At 37.8% G+C, this 17,775-nt stretch overlaps 1 protein-coding gene across 5 annotated transcripts in view; it reads left to right on the top strand.

Moving 5' to 3' along the window:
* The first annotated feature begins 2,178 nt into the window (after positions 1-2,178).
* The window catches only part of PPIG (peptidylprolyl isomerase G), a 41,019-nt gene continuing 25,422 nt past the window's right edge, over positions 2,179-17,775 (top strand). The window contains exons 1-4 of one of the 5 annotated variants that reach the window (XM_042994648.1): positions 2,179-2,310; positions 4,052-4,111; positions 17,266-17,343; positions 17,435-17,509. In XM_042994648.1, the coding sequence (XP_042850582.1) occupies positions 17,283-17,343; positions 17,435-17,509 (136 nt within the window). In that variant the 5' untranslated portion in view covers positions 2,179-2,310; positions 4,052-4,111; positions 17,266-17,282. Of the gene's footprint in view, positions 2,311-2,337; positions 2,701-4,051; positions 4,112-15,612; positions 15,661-17,265; positions 17,344-17,434; positions 17,510-17,775 lie in introns of those variants that run through there. The other 4 variants (XM_015541455.2, XM_007074596.2, XM_007074597.3 and 1 more) reach the window with 4 other exon arrangements.

A 17,775-nucleotide genomic window follows, 5' to 3' on the forward strand; every position in this document is an offset into this window, starting at 1 on the left:
CTTGACTGACTGAAGTCTTGATTGCTTCCATAGGGCTCACTCACATGGCTGCTGGCAAGAGACTTCAGTTCCTCTCTGACTTTTGCCGGGAAGCCAGTTTCTTGCCACAGAGGCCTCTCCATTGTCTGCTTGAGCATCTTCATGACATGGCAGTTGATTTCCCCTTGAATGAGTGATCCAAGAGACACAGCAAAGAGGAAATCAAAATGCCTTTTATGACCTGGTCTCCAAAATCACACTGTCACTCTGCCTTTTACTATTCATTAAAAGATAGTCACATTAGAGAATTTATAGACATATTTTAAAACCACCACACTGTGCAGCAGTTTTGTTTCACAAAGCAATACATTCCCAATTTTACCTAAGCTAGCTGAAGCTGGTTTTCTTTTATTTGCAAATGAGAGTGCTCACCAATACTGGAATCATAAGGCATATACAGTAAGTATTATTGGGGTGCCTGGGTGGCTCAGTTGGTCAAGTGTCCGACTTTGGCTCAGGTTATGATCTCACAGTTTGTGAGTTCGAGCCCTGCATCGGGCTCTGTGCTGACAGCTCAGAGCCTGGAGCCTGCTTAAGATTCTGTGTCCCCCTCTCTGTCTGCCCCTCCCCTGATCGTGTTTTTTTTCTCTCTCTCTCTCAAAAATAAACATTAAAAAAATAATAATAAAATAAAATCTTAAATAAAAGAATATTGTACAACCATTTCAGAAAACTCTTTGGCAGTATCTTCCAAAACTTATCCTATCCATACCCTAAGATCTAGCAATTCCATTCCTGGGTATATTTCCAACGTATATATGAAATATATATGCTCGATATACTAGATACAAGAAAGTTCATAGAAACTTTATTCATAATCACTAAAACCTGAAAACACAAATACCCATCTAAAGTAGAAGACATAAATAAATTGTGCAATACCCATTGGGATGGTTAATTTTGTGTCAACCTGATTGGGCCAAAGGCTACCTAGATTAAACATTTAGTTACAGGTGTTATCAGCTAGGATGTTTCTGGATGAGATTAGCATTTGAACTGGTGAACTGCTGCTCTCCTGAAATAAACGCAATGCCTTAAAACAGGGGCAGATGCAGAGGGAGGTTGTCCTCTCAGTTTCACAGCTATTAAAATTGGTCAAGACCCTTACATGTACCACTTGCCCAACTGTAGCTGATAATTTACCTAACCTAAATGAGTGAAAAATGTAAATGATCATAACTTACCCTTCTTTCTATACATTAACAAAATCTAAGTCCCTTTAGCTAGCTCCTTTTAAAACTCACTCACCCCATGTTCCCACAGGGATTGCCACCAGCCCTTCCCCTCAAATACCAGAGGCATTGCTTTTCAACCTAATCTAGGGACGCTTGCCTCTGAAAATAATTTTTAAAACAATATATGTCCTATTTTCTTTTTTTTTTTTAATGTTTTTATTTATTTTTGAGACAGAGAGAGACAGAGCATGAGCAGGGGAGGGGCAAAGAGAGGGAGACACAGAATCTGAAGCAGGCTCCAGGCTCCGAGCTGTCAGCCCAGAGCCTGACGGGGGGGCTCGAACTCACAGAATGTGAGATCATGACCTGAGCCGAAGTCGGACGCTTAACCGACTGAGCCACCCAGGCGCCCCAATATATGTCCTATTTTCCTAGAAAGTCCTGGATTTGGAGTTAAAGATTTGCTTCGGTATTTAGGAACAGTGTGTTTGGGGAGGAAGCACTTCTCCTCCCTGAGCCTCGATTTCCTTATCTGTAAAACAAGCATTAATAACCTATAACATGGTGTTGCTGTGAGAACTTAAAAACAGAAAGAACATCAATGCCCTATGTAATTTCCTTTATTCCTCAACTAGAGCTTTGTTCGTTTTTTTTTTTTTCAACTTGTGTCATAGTGTTAACTGGAAGCTGAAGTAGAATCTCCCTAAAGACCGGGCTTACTTCCCAATACTCTTGACAGAGGATGAATGTTTACTAGATGAAGCATTTCAATTCACGAAGCACATGGCAATCTGACGGTTGCAAACATTCCCAATCAACTCACACGACAAAGATTAAGTTACCTACGAACTAGGTATTTGACAGGAACCAACATCCTAGAATTACCAGGGAGGGCCTACGTGACGCAAGCAAAGAGAACACCAGGAGATGCGGCCAACCAACGGTGACGTACTTCCGGCGCGACGCTTTCTCTCCACGCCAGGACTGGATTGTGGGGGAGGGAGGCGGTTAGTGGGCTTTAGCGCCTTTTCTGGCGGCGGTAGATTTGAAGCGCTTTTGAAGGACCGGACCCGAGAAGTGAAGACTACTGGAGCAGGTAGGTGGCGCGAGGCCCGTATTTTTTCGGTGGCGTCCTTTGCAGCAGTCCCGGAGTACGAGAGCGGGAAGGGCCCGAGGAGAGGGGCGGAGCCGACGCGTTAGGCCCGGGCGAGTCAACTACCTTCCCCTCGAGGTATCTGGGCTATCTGGTTCCCGAACTAGTCCCCCAAGAACCGTGGCTCTGGCTCCGCAGCTGTTGCAGCTGGACCAGGCCTCCAGCCGTGCCTCCGGGGCCTGGGAAACGGTCCTCCCCCTGCCAGCCCCCGCCCTCTCCACTTGGGCGCACACCTCCCTCCCTGACGCATTTTGCCGCACAAGCTGTAATATGGCGGCAGCAACGGCGGCCTGAACTCTAGGGAGCGAGGGTGATTTTTGATGCTTCAAAATCGTAAGTCTGATCGCTAATGCGGGGTAGGTGGGAGGTTTGGTGGGGAAGGGGTAACCTGATGTCCTGTCAGGTTAGGATTGGAGAGTGGCGGGCGAGGAACCTGGATCACAGGGGTTAAGATTAGACTGAAAACAGGCTTTCCTCCACTCCGACCTTTTCGTCTTACGGACGGCGGCTGTCGTGCATACTTAAGTGATACAGGCCTCTTAGTTAAGCATTTTACTTAAACTGAAATCCACGCTCTTCGCTTTTCATCCCAGGGCTGTCTAAAGTTCGCCCACGTTTCCAAGGACCTGTGAGCAGCGCAGGCATTTTAGGAGAAGATAATTACTCTTTAGGAGGAAGGCGATGCCTTCAGAGCTCCATATGCCTTGGAAGTGTGCGAATTTGGCTCATCTTTAGTCTTTCAAGGAGCTAAGTCGAGCTCTGCGGGAATGGAGAACTCTCAGTCATTTTGGAAATGTTGTAAAAGCACCATTTTGTGCATTAATCTAATTTATTCTCACACCAGTACTTTCTGTTCAGAACCAAGCTTTTGCAGTAGTGATGACAAATACGTCCAAGAAACAAATGTTTTGGACGTTTGGGGGTCCGTTAACTTTTAGTGGCTAAAACCAGATGGAGCGGAAAGCATGTGTGCGTGTGTCCGTACGTAGTCCCATTTGGGAAAGAAGAAAAAAAAAACGCCAGTAATTTGCGGATTCGTAAAGATGATGGGTGAGGGGGTGGGTGTGTGAACGTTTCTGAAATAGTGCTGTAAAATCCAGAAAAAGGCACAGATATCTAGAATGGCTGCTTTTCTCATAATATTTTTTTTTTTGGTACCCGAAAAGTTACGGTTCCAGCATTTCCCCCCTTGTTATGTTAACCATTTTAGATGGGATTCTTTTATTATTATTTTTTTTTTTTAATTTTGTCTTTGTTTATTTTTGAAGGAGAGAGACAGTTTGAGTGGGGGAGGGGCAGAGAGAGAGAGAGAGAGAGGTAGGTAGAGGTAGAGGTAGAGGTAGAGGTAGACGTAGACACAGAATCTGAAGCAGGCTCCAGGCTCTGAGCCGTCAGCACAGAGCCCGAAGGGGGCTCGAACTCATAAATCTTGAGATCCTGACCTGAGCCTAAGTCGGCGCTCAACTGACTGAGCCACCCAGGCGCCCCTAGATGGGATTATTTCTGTTTTAATCAGTTCATTTTTACATCGTTTGACGTTTTCTTTTTTATTCAGGATTATAGGTGCCCTGAAATCCTAATGGGTCTTGTAGTAGGATTCTGTGGGGTTGTTTTGTTTTGTTTTGTTTTGGGGTTGTTGTTTTTTTAACTGTGTTTGCTTTTTAAGGTTTTTTTGTCTTTGCAGGCTGTTGTCAGGGTTGCCTCCCCCTGCTGTCAGGAGTGTACAAGTATGCAAGCTTCCTAGGTTAGAAAATTTGAATTTGTTTCTGGCTCAACCATCTTTCTGAACCTCAGTTTCTTCATCTGTAAAATACTTTGATTTCAGGCTTTCATCAGCTGTGGGCTTCAAAAATAAATAATCAGGTTTGTTAAAATTCTGTGTAAAATTGGCTTTCAGTAATAACTCAGTGGTTCTATGAGTGATACATTACATTTATTGTGACTTTTTAAAGATCTTTCATTTTTGGTACTTGTTATTGTGGTCTTGCAGTATCAGTGGTCTATGGGTAAGGTTTTTGTCCTTTTGATACTTTGCGTATTTTATTTTTTGTTATTTTTTTTTTAATATTTATTTATTTTGAGGGATGGGACACAGCATGAGTTGGGGAGGGGCAGAGAGATAGGTGAGAGAGAATCCCAGGCAGGCTTCATGCCATCAGCACAGAGCCAGATGTGGGGCTTGAACTCACGAAATCGTGAGATCATTACCTGAGTCGAGAGCAAGACTTGGATGCTTAACCAACTGACCACCCAGGCGCCCCACATTTTGTGTATTTTAAATAAGATTTTCTGTCAGGCAACTTACATTCTACATGCAAAGAAAAATTGGTGGTGTGAACGAGCTCTAGTAGTTAACAGAACACCATCAACAATTAATTCTTCCAGTGTTGCTCTTTTAAGAAACAGACGTTGATGTTTTCCCCTTATTTTTTTTACTAATAGGATATTTCAATAGAATTATAATTTGTTACTTAGTTTTAGTGTTCTAAGGTATTAAGGTGTCTAACTTGTCATGTATTAGGAATCCATAGATAATTAATTCAAGTGATTTGAAAAGTTTGTTGCAGATCTGCTACAGTGTGTTATTGCACATTTTTGGCTTTAATATTAGCACCAAGCTTTAGTTTTTAGATTTAGGTGTCAGTGGTTTTGCCCTAGTTTAATTCATATGCTATCTCTGTAAAAACTCTTTTTTTTATTTCCGTGGGGCAAATCTTGCATCTTGAAGTTTACTGCAGGCAGTATTGTAAATACTCAGAAAACTTCTGTAACTGGGACTGTACTTTCAGTACCAGGCAGGAAATCTTTTGTGGTGGCTTAAAATGATCACCAACTTCTTTGTAAAATGTAACTACGTCATACTTACTTATAAATATAGGCATCAATTTTTTTAATATAAAATGTTATTTTTAAAACATGATTCCTTAAGTCATTGATTTTTTTAAAATGAATGAAGCCTCTTTATGTATTAAGCTACTATTCATTGTATATAAACTTTAGTTTAAGATTTATTTGTAATTACGTCATTGCGTTATGGTCATAAGATAGAATTTAAAATTAAATAAGCTGTTATCTGGAATATCTGTGAATAAGCTAGTTTCTACAGTGAAGCTGTAAAGTACTTAACTAGAAAACTCTTGCTGTTTTCAACTTATGACCTTGAGCCAGTCACTTCAGCTCTCTAGTCATGTCAAATCCATAAAATCAGATTGGACCAGAGTAAGGTTCCTTCAGACTTCTAAAGTCTGTAATTTATATAGGAATTACCAGATTGGCTAACATGTTGTTGTTATATGGTGTAGATATATTTCTGGAGGCAGTGGTATACATTTATCATTGTAAGAACTTAAATAATTGCAGGTACAGCATTAAGAATATTAGCAGAGATTTCCCAGTTAGTATATGCTTTTTTAGTTTGGTACTGACATAGCTGTACTATATTTTTATGCTGTCAGGTTGTATGTTTGGAAAGCATATAATATCCTATTTAACACTGAACTTGGCAACATTACAGCTTTTCTCTTTTTATGTTTTCTAAAGAATTTCAGAAGTGCCTATACACTGTTAATCATATTTCTACCAGCACAGTGATTTGTGACTGTCAAAGACACTAAGGGAGGGGGCACTATGGAAGATCACAGGTGCCTTTCCTGATGCCTCAGAATATTAACTTGTTTGTACTTAGTTTGCTAGCACTATGGTACTCATAAATGTATTAAAATGTTTTTGAAGCAATCTATTTTCATTTCTCCTTTGATCTCTGAACTACACAGGGTAAAGAGGCTAGTCTGAATGTCAGATTGCCTTTTTTGAAAGTAATCTATGAGATCTGCTATACTTGTAATTAGTTTAATGCAATATGCTTTTAGAAGTGGAAATCTTGTGTGAAAATTGTTACCTGTGTTATTAAACTTAAGCAGGTAAGAACTTTCCATCTTTATTTCTTAGTTCTGAACTGAAGATGCTCCTTGTGGATTCTGTTTTTTAAAAAATAAAAGAAACATTTTATTAGTAAAATGCAGCTCTGTTAGGCAGATTGAGGGAATAAGTTCTGTTTCAGTATGGAATAGATTCAGGGGATGGTTACTGGTAGGCTCTGGGAGAATTTACTGACTACAGATAGATATTAGCTATACTCCATGTGAGAAGCAGTACATTTAGGGGGTACAGTACATTTGAAGCAGAACCTGGTTTTGCTCATGTCTTGATTAACTCATATTCTTTGCATTTGATAATGTAGTCCTGGGCCAGGCCCTATGCATGGTGTTGAAGATACAAGAGTTTTGAGTTGGAGGACTTTACAGACAAGTTTATGACAAGGAGAATAAGATTCAACAAAGGAGGATCATTTAAGTTTTAGAGAGTCAGGGTGAAGTTCCCAGGAAGGATACTCTGGGCTATTTGAATCTTGTAAGGACACAGGAATTAGCCAAGGGAATCAGAAAGGGCAAAGACCTGTTAATCTTATAGTTTTAAAAGATTTACTGTCTACCTTTTGAAGAGTTATTATTTTACTGACTCCCTTGTACTGTATGAAACTTACATTTTTTGAATGTCATAAAGTCACTGCATTATTTATTGCCTAATTGCAAATACCATGTCCTTTACCATATATATTTAGTGATTAGCTGCTTATGTCCTTGTCCTGCCCCTTTGCCCATCCTTCATGTTATGTTAAGATGGCTATCAAAATTGTTTTAGGTACGAAACTACAAGATTAAACTTTTTAACATATGAATTTGTAACTTCTCTGATATTTTTATGAACTATATTTGTTTCAGAAGTTTACACATCCTAGCATTTAATATTTTAAAATATTTACATGATATGTTATTGATATACAAAACTAAGATATTGTTGGTAAACATTTAAAACAACATTGTAATTCCCTCTGTTTAGAAAAAAGAATATACATAACATTTAAAAACTTATAGCTGCCAGGATTTTATCCATTTTTTATATGTTCTGATTTTTTTTCAGTAAGCCTGTCAACTTTATTGTTTAAAAGTATTTTCATTATGAAAAGAGTAGATGAGGTTTCTGAAGGAGTCAGGCAGGTGAAGTGACTTCAAGACGTCAAATAGATAATAAATGGTAACAGCTAATAGGCTATAGTTGGAGGCAGACCATGTTTATTGCTGTACAAGAATGGGACACGTTTTTGTTTTTCAAGAAAAATTAGTATCTGGATTTTATGGAAATAGCTGCAACTCTTTTGGGTTAAACAAATTTGCAACAAAGCAGGCTACTATTCTGAAAGCTTTCATTATATACTGTTAGGAAATTCATGAATTATTTTATTGAAAATTGCATAGACTTTGGGGCACCTGGGTGGCTCAGTCGGTTAAGCGTCTGACTTCAGCTCAGGTCACGATCTCACGGTCCACGAGTTCAAGCCCCGCGTTGGGCTCTGGGCTGATGGCTCAGAGCCTGGAGCCTGCTTCCGATTCTGTGTCTCCCTCTCTCTCTGCCCCTCCCCCATTCATGCTCTGTCTCTCTCTGTCTCAAAAATAAATAAACGTTAAAAAAAAAATTTAAAAAAAAAAAAGAAAATTGCATAGACTTGATTTTTCCCTGAATTGTATTTTTGATACCTCTCAGCATTGTTTTCCCTTTATTTTTTCTTGAAAAAATGAAAAGTTAATCAGATGTTTGTCTCATGTTAGATTTTAAGTATTATTGAGTAACACCAGGAAATCATAATTCTAGAGGAAATACTATGTATTATATTTCTGATTAGGTAAAATCTGATTTCAGTAATATTAGAGATATAGTGTTTAGCCATCTTTTTTGTCATCATTGTTCTCATTAGGTATATTTGTTCTTCATTAGCTATAACAGAAGAGCATTTATGTACTCAATATCTGTAGTGCTTTTAATAGTTTGCTGGCTTTCATCTTTCTTGAATTTAAGGCATATTTGATTTGTTAGTTTAGGAAAACTAATTTTAATCTATTTCTAAGAATGAAAAGTATCCTTATATGGTGTAACCTAAATATATAACCACTTACAGACATGTACATTATGACAACCTAATGTCCAACACAACTATTGAGTAAATTAAGAAATATTCATATGATAGACTATTACACTATGAAAATGCAATTTTTAAAAATATAACAGGGAACAAATGTTGAAGGAAAAAAGATACGTGTACACGCATTAACACATTTTCTTCATTCATTCATCAGTGGACACTTAGGTTGTTTCATGTCTTGGCTTTTGTAAATAATGCTGCATAATTTATAATCAGTGTCAATATTTTGGTGTAAATCTGATCTTCTTTCAGTTATGTTGAGATGTAATTGACATAGTATATAAGTTTAAAATGTACAGCATATGACTTACATATATTGGAAAATGATTACCACAGTAAGTTTTGTTAACATCTATCATCTGATATAGATGCAAGAAAAACCTTTTTTTTTTCCTGTGATGAGAATTTTAAGGGTTAGTTCTCTTAGTAGCTTTCTAATATACCATATAGCAGTAAGTTAACTGTAGCCATCATGTTTTTCATTACATCCCCAGTATTACAACTGGAAGTTTGCATCTTTCTATCTTCATTCAGTTCCCCCACCCCCTTTCCCCCAGCTCTGGTAACTAGAAATCTGGTTTGTTTTTCCATGAGTTTGGGCAGGGTGTGTGTGTATGCATACATTTTTAAATTTACCTTTTTTTCCCTTAGAGTCTACATGTAAGTGAGATCCTACAGTGTTTGTCTTTCTCTGTCTGACTGACTTCATTTAGCTTAATGTATCTAGGTCCATCCACGTTGTTGCAAATTGCAAGATTTCCTTTTTTTTTTTTTTTAAATGGATGAATAGTATTCCATTGTATATGTACATTTTATATATATATATATATATATATATATATATTTTATTTTTAAAAAAAATTTTTTTTAACGTTTATTTATTTTTGAGACAGAGAGAGACAGAGCATGAACGGGGGAGGGGCAGAGAGAGAGGGAGACACAGAATCCGAAACAGGCTCCAGGCTCTGAGCCATCAGCCCAGAGCCCGACGCGGGGCTCGAACTCACAGACCGCGAGATCGTGACCTGAGCCAAAGTCGGGCGCCCAACCGACTGAGCCACCCAGGCGCCCCAGTATATATTTTAATGTTTATTTTGAGAGAGAGAAAGAGAGTGCGCATGCACTGAGTGTGGAGGGACAGAGAGAGACAGAGACACAGAATCTGATACCAACTCCAGGCTCTGAGCTGTCAGCACAGAGCCTGACGTGGAGCTTGAACTCACAGACTGCAAGATCATGACCTGAGCCAAAGTTGGATGCTTAACCAACTGAGCCACCTAGGCGCCCCTCATTTCCTTTTTTTGATGTACATCTGTTATGTGTAAAATTGGGATCTTTACTAACTTGCTTTTTTCACCTGATACATTATGTATATCCTCTCATTCATGAGTAGTCGTTGATAATTTTTCTCTTTCCACATACGTTCATGTGGTATAAAATTGGAAAGGTAGAGAAGGTTGGTTGAACAGTAAAAAAATCTTACCCATCTTCCCCAGCTACCTATTTCCTCTCCCACCAATAGCCTCTGTATTAGACAAGCAAACATATATATATTTTTTTACTTTTCTGAAAAATACACAAAGAAAGCATTCCAAACATATCTCTGTATTTTTTTTTTTTAACGTTTATTTATTTTTGAGACAGAGAGAGACAGCGTGAACGGGGGAGGGTCAGAGAGAGGGAGACACAGAATCCGAAACAGGCTCCAGGCTCCGAGCTGTCAGCACAGAGCCCGACGCGGAGCTTGAACTCACGGACCGTGATATCATGACCTGAGCCGAAGTCGGCCGCTCAACTGGCTGAGCCACCCAGGCGCCCCTGTATTTTTTTTTTTTTAAGTTAACAAAATGTCTTGGAGAGAAAAGTACATAAACTGCTTCCTCATTCTTTTTTATAGCCTTTTATAGCCTTGTACATTGTATGGATATAATATGATTTATGTAATCTACTCTCTGGACATTTAGATTTACAGCCTCTTAACTTCTGAAACAATGGCTGCCTTGAAAAACTTTATATGAACTTTATTTTGCAAATGTGTGGGATATGTATAAAATAAATTTCTGAAGTGGGTTACTGAGTCGGAGTGTATTCAGTGCACTTGTAATATTGTATGTTGTCAAACTGGCAAAGGATTGTATCCATTTACCCCTTTACTATTGGCAACAATGTACGAGAAGGTCAATATTGTTTATTTTTGTTAGTCTGGTAGGTGAAAAAAGTTATTTTAACCTGTAAGAAGATTTCCTATGGCTAGATGAATACCATTCATTTCATGAATCATTTATTTAACCAATTTTTTTTCTTTTCTATGTTTTATTTATTTTTGAGAGAGAGGGAAACACAGATTCTGAAGCAGGCTCCAGGCTCTGAGCTGTCAGCATAGAGCCCAACGAGGGGCTTGAACCCAGGAGTCCTGAGATCATGACCCGAGCCGAGGCTGAAGTTGGACGCTGAGCCACCCAGATGCCCCCCAATTTCTTTTTTTTTAATGTTTATTTATTTAAAATTTTTTAATGTTTTTATTTATTTTTGAGACAGAGAGAGACAGAGCATGAGCAGGGGAGGGGCAGAGAGAGAGGGAGACACAGAATCCGAAGCAGGCTCCAGGCTCTGAGCTGTCAGCACAGAGCCTGATGTGAGGCTCGAACTCACGAACCAGGAGTGCATGACCTGAGTCAAAGTCAGACGCTTAACAGACTGAGCCACCCAGGCGCCCCAGTGTTTATTTATTTTAGAGAGTGCAGGAGTGTGCCTGAGTGTGGGAGGGGCAGAGAGAGAGAAGGATAGAGGATCCCAAGTGGGCTGTGTGCTGACAGCAGAGCACCTGACATGCCGGAACACACAAACCGTGAGATCATGACCTGAGCCAAAGTCGGACATCTAACCAACTGAGCCACTCAGGCGCCCCCTACCCATTTTGTATTACCGTACAACTTGTTTGTTTTTTATTTTACCATTGCAAAAAGCACTTCAATGACCACATATGAATTTTTTTTAAGGGAAAAGGTAGATTGGGGGGGGGGGTTAGTTTTTTTGTTTTTTTTTTTAGTAAACATGGGCTTGAACTCATGACCCCAAGATCAAGAGTCGTGTGCACTTCTGACTGAGCCAGCCAGGTGCTCTGAATTTTTTTATACTTAGAATCCTTTTAACCATACAGTATTGGTATCTTTTTTCATTTAACATTTTTTCCATGTTATATTTTTAAAAATTGCATTTTCATAGGCAGTATAATAGTCTATCATATGAATATTTCTTAATTTATTCAACAGTTGTGCTGGACATTAGGTTGTTTTCAATTATTATTAAACCGAAATCAATAATATTTCATTTAAAATGGTTACCTTCACAGAGATGCCAAGATACTGATTACTAAAGTGTTAAAGGTTACAATGAATGTGAGTATATTCAAAGTTGTTGGTCTGTAATGCCAAGTTGCTTAGCAAAATCATTTGTGTAGTTTATATTTTTAATTTTACTTTTTTAAAATTATGTTTCCTTGTGTGGTTTTTGTGCTTTTAATTGTTTGCTGTGTGGACCCTGTGGTATTAGTTCCCAAAGGTGGGGGCAGAAGGACAGTGAGAGAGGTTTTTTGGTTGTCAGGTGTGCTGATACAAATAGGGCCACAGGTGATTAATATTCTTGCAGTGAGTTAGGATGGTCGTAGTCAGTGAAGAATTGTCCTAGTGCCCCCATTCCTAAGCACTGTTCTATAGTAAAAAGTTAACATGTTTGTTGAAAATATCTCCCCCTTTTTTTAAATTTTTTTAATTTTCTTCTGACAAATAGAAATAATAAATTTTTTTCATGAAGTCAAATCTATTTATCTTCATTATTTATTTCATTGTTCACGAACCTGAGAAATTATTTAATATCCAGCGTTTAGATAAATATTCACATGTATCATTCCTAGTTTCCATGGGGTGAGGGGCACACAGTTTTGTGAAAAAGAAAAGTAATTTCCCAAGATCTTCTAGAGTTAAATGCAAACAACAGTAATAATCATGGAAGTAAGACACTTAAAAAATACATGAATACTTTGAGCGGTCTTTTGAAGAGTTTCTTTTACAGGTCTCTATTGTAGAAAACTTGGAAAATGAAGAGGCTGAGAAAACCATATGTGACCCTTTCATTTAAGGATAGGCTGTTAGTATTATCGTGTATTTCCTACTGTTTTATTTTATTATACAGATATATTTTTTTATTTAAAAATTTTTTTATTTTAAATTGGGAAACTACATGAATATATTCTCACTGCAAAAATTCAAGTCTCACATTTAAAGCTAAAGACTACTGGGGTGCCTGGGTGGCTCAGTCGGTTGGGCGTCCGACTTCGGCTCAGGTCATGATCTCAGGGTTTGTGAGTTCGAGCCCCGCGTCGGGCTCTGTGCTGACAGCTCAGAGCCTGGAGCCTGCTTCGGACTCTGTGTCTCCCTCTCTCTCTGCACCTCCCCCGCTCATGTTCTGTCTCTCCAGAAATAAACATTAAAAAAAGTAGTAAAGCTAAGGACTACCATTGACTTCCATTCCTACTCTTAGTCCCCTCTGATAGAGGACTGTCAATGTTGATATGTAACTCTTTATCTGTAGAAATAAGAGTATTATTTGAGGGTGTAGACAAAATACTTACATGCAACTTGCTTTCTTTTTCTTTTAAGCTAAGTAACAGGATTTTTGGATAGAGTATGTAGACTTTTTAAACTGCTAAGTAATATTTAATAGCGTTGTATACCAAAATTTATTTAGCTGTTCTCTCATTGTGGGACATTCTGGATGTTTCCTTTTGGGTGTTACAGTGTTGCAAGACAGCATTCTCACACATGCCTATCCTTTCATGTATATTCATTTATTTATTAAATACTGATTTCTTGCCATGGCCAAGCACTGTTTGAGGCAGTAGGAATTAAGAGAGCAAAATTGAAAAAGGTTTATCACATCACAGAGCTTATATTCTAGTAAGAAGAATAGGTATAAAAACTTGAATTTATAATAAAATATCAATTAGCAGTAAATACTTCGATGAAAAATACGACAAGTAAGGGGATATAAAGTGTTGGAGGACAAGGGCTGCACCTTTGAATATACTGGTCAGTGATGGTTTCCATGTGGAGGGGATGCTTGAGCAGTGATTTAAGTGAAGTGAGGGAATGAACAAGGGGAAGATCTGGGGTAAGAGCATCCCACACAGAGGAAACAACAAGTGTGAAAGACCTGATGAAGGGCTAGGCCTTGGGATGTTTGAAGAACAGCTGGAACACATGTGTCTAAGGAGAAGAAGAATGTTAGATGAAGTCATGGAGGTCATTAGCTAAAATATTTACATCTGTGCTGTCTAGTGTAGCAGTAGCTATGAGCCACATGCAGTTATTGAGTTCTTGAAACATGACTTTCTGAATTGATAAGCACTGGATTTCTAAGACTCACTACCCGAAAAAGAATGAAATAGCTCATTAATAACATTTTTATGTCAATTATATGTTGAAGTAGTATTTTGGACATAGTTGAATAAAATACATTATTTGACCTGTTTTTGTTTTTTTTTTAATGTGGCTACTACAAATTTAAAACTTATGTATGTGACTCATGTTTCTATTGGACAGTGCTAGTTTAGGTTCTTGAAATGCATGGAAAGACATTTTGAATTTTTTTTTTTAAGTTTATTTTTAGAGGGACATAGCACGCGTCGGGAAGGGGCACAAAGAGAAGGAGGGGTAGAGAGAGAATCCCAAGCAAGCTCTGCATTGTCAGTGCAGTGTCCTATGCAGGGCTTGAACCCATGAAACTGTGAGATCATGACCTGAGCCAAAACCAGGAGTTGGACAGTTAACCCACTGAGCTACCCAAGCACCCCCATGGAAGGACATTTTTATTAAATGTGATAGATGTTAGAAAATATTAGGCAGGGGAATGAAGTGGTAAATGTACTTTTAAAGAATCATTCCACTTTGGTTATTCTAATGAGAATAGAAAATAGAGAACTAAGTAAAAGCAAGGAAAACCAATTAGGAGGCTATTGCAACATTCCAGATAAGAAATAATAATAATGGTAAAGATGGTGGGAGCATGTGGGATTTTTGGGGTTTTTTGGTTTTTTTGGGGTTTTTTTAGAGGGCAAGTTGGGGAGAGGGGCAGAGAGAATCTTAAGGGCCTCAGCACGGAGCCCAACGCAGGTCTCAATTCCACAATCCTGGGATCATGACTCGAGCTGAAATCAAGAGTCGATGCTCAATCCCCAGGTACTCCAGGATAATTTTTGAAGCTAAAATTCAGTCAGTGCCAAGCCGACTTCCTAATAGTTTGAATAATGGGCTGTGAAGGAAAGTGCAACCAAAGACGATGGACAGTAATAATTTTACTGAGTTCTGAGAGAACTGGGGATAAAGAAGTAAAGTTTTGTTCTAGATATATTATTTTTAATAAAGTAAACTTTTTATTGAAATGTAACATAGCATACCAAAAGCTACATAAAATGTAAGTGTAGCTCAATGTTTTCCCAAAGTGAATTCCCCTATGTAAACAGCCCTCAGAATAAACAAAACAAACACTATACTGGTAGCTCCCACTTGTGATCATAAAACTCCATAAATTAGTGGTGGTATTCATTGCAGTTTCGAGGTCCCAGAGCTATAGGATTTTTTACATTGTGCTCTAGAATTGAGAAACTTGGAAAATTATCAAAGGTGTGTCTAAAAGGTTAAGGGTGGGGCGTCTGGGTGGCTCAGTCGGTTAAGCATCAGACTTCAGGTCATGCATGATCTCATAGCTCGTGAGTTGGGGTCCCACATGCTTCTGATTCTGTGTCTCCCTTTCTCTGCCCCCAACCCCCAGCTCACATACACACACACACACACACACACACACACACACTCTCTCTCTCTCTCTCTCTCTCTCTCTCTCTCTCTCTCTCTTAAACATTTAAAAAAAAGTTAAAAAATAAAAGGCTAAGAGTAACTAGGGATTTTTCTGACCTGTCATAAATGATGCCTGGTTTTCCAACTGGGAGTTTGTTTTCAAGAATTCAGTACTGTATGTAGGAAATTAACTGTAATTATAAGCTATTTGGGGCAGTATTATCTATACCATAGTAATCATTTTGTAATAATAGAAATCTCCAACTGGGATATTGTGGTTAAACAAGTAGCTGTAGAAGTTTCTTTGGAGGAAAATAAATCATTAATATTTCTCTTCTCTTCCTCCACCCCCAAAAGTAGAGAAGAAGGCCTACAAAAATTATTTTGAAGATAAAGGATAATCAGGTACTAAGTAGTTTTTAAGATAAGATAGTTTCCTCAGATTTATGGATTCAACACTCAATTTCAAGTGTGCAGGAATTGAAATCCTATACAAGTAAACACTTAATGCAACAAACTTGGCAAGATCCTAAAATTACTAAGTTTTTTTTGTTGTTTCATTGTTTTCAGGAAGTCTATGTAGCCTACTGGAGGATTGAAAGTTTAGATTTTTTGCTTTGTTTCATGTGAAACAAATTCTAATATCTATTTTACCTGTTAGAAATAAAATTGAAAAGTCATGAGAAAATGGTATTTTTCCCCTTTCCCATACAGTAATGCCAAAAGTGAATATGCAACACTTGGGTTGAATTTTAATGCAATATAATCTATCTTTTGTGTAATTTAATCCCCAATTTATGTGTTTGGGGTCCGTAAAATTGATAAGGGATGTTGGTAGATATATAAACCTACATATGTGATGAAATTTTGTAGAGCTAAATAACAGGCACAAAGATGAGTGCCAGTAAAACGGAAATGTGAATGGAATAAAGGATTATATCAACGTTGTTCTGCTTTTACGCTACAGTTGTGCTATTATACAACAGTTTTCTAAAATGTTATCATTGGAGGAAAATGGGTAAAGTACACACTGTATATTATTTCTTACAATCTACATTGAAGCTACCTAAAAATTGATAAAAGGAGGAATCTATTTAGGATGGAGGATATAGATTTTTCACAGCTTCACTGGACCTTTTGCAGAACTACCAGCTTAGGATAATTTTCAGAAAAGCGTATACATTTCAATCTCTATTCTGAGCCGATGAAACTGTCATTTTTATAGTCCATAATTTTGGATGCTGTTTAAACTAAGTACCTTTGTTTCTTCTGCTCTTCACCTTAACCTGTCATTTCCCATCAGGAATCATGATTGAAACATCTAAGTCCTTCAGATAAATGCCTTAGCAAAAGAATGTTAAATAATAGCTATCTGCTATATAGATAAAAGTATTCACACAGAGTAGTATGTCACCTATTGGTATTTTTTGTCTACACTAGTATATCACTATAGGCTCTTGCTCATGATCAGAAAATAGCCTCATATGTAATATGTAATGTGCTTTTACTCAGGAAGGAAACCTACTATATATTTCTATCATTAAAATATCCCACTTTCTTCCTTGATAACTTACTTTTGGTATTTTTTAGGAATTTGAATGTTTTTCTTTTTTAAACACCATTGTAATCAAAACTTTTGTTTTTGTTTCCAAGGAGCAAAAGGGTTGGATCAGTCTGTCCTTGATTTTTCTCTATTTAATCTTGTGGAGTTCACTCATCATACAGACAATACAATTTTCTGTTTGAGTGGCAATGTATGTTCAGTTGTTAAAATAAAAGTTTTATTATATTATGGCTAAGGCCTTTCTTTTATGTCTTTTCTATTTGCTTCACAAAATGCAATCTACTCCCCCCCCCCCCAAGAAAGAATCTATATTTTCATGGAAGTAAATATCAAAATAAGTTCAACTAAATTTCCAGTTTATGCTCCAGAATTTTTTCCCCAGAAATTCATAAAAATTTTTTTTTGCTGTTTTGGTCTGTTTACCTGAAACTGCATTTTATTCATAGATTGAAGTATTGGAGCCATGGGAATAAAGGTTCAGCGTCCTCGATGTTTTTTTGACATTGCCATTAATAATCAACCTGGTAAGAAAATTAATATTCCTATATAACATTTATAAATGAATATTTAATATTTTAAATTGGTAAAGTATAAACCAGCTTCTTTCTTTTTCAGCTGGAAGAGTTGTCTTTGAATTATTTTCTGATGTGTGCCCCAAAACATGCGAGAACTTTCGTTGTCTTTGTACAGGTTTGTTGACATTTTCAGTTGCCCTGATGCTAGTCCCATTTGACTATGGTTTTAATTTTCTTATTTAACAGATTTTAGATTTCCCCATGCAGATTATGTACCATTGCCCAGGATGTGAAAGTAATTCTTAGAAATACTACTTAGTTGAGAGTGAGTGAGAGAGCACATAATTGGGGGAGAGGAGCAGAAGGAGAGGGAGAGGAAGAGAGAGAGAATCTTAAGCAGGCTCCATGCTCAGCACAGAGCTTGATGCAAGGCTCAATCCC

This window comes from Panthera tigris, chromosome C1, assembly GCF_018350195.1.
Source record: "Panthera tigris isolate Pti1 chromosome C1, P.tigris_Pti1_mat1.1, whole genome shotgun sequence".
In the NCBI taxonomy this organism is placed as follows: domain Eukaryota; kingdom Metazoa; phylum Chordata; class Mammalia; order Carnivora; family Felidae; genus Panthera; species Panthera tigris.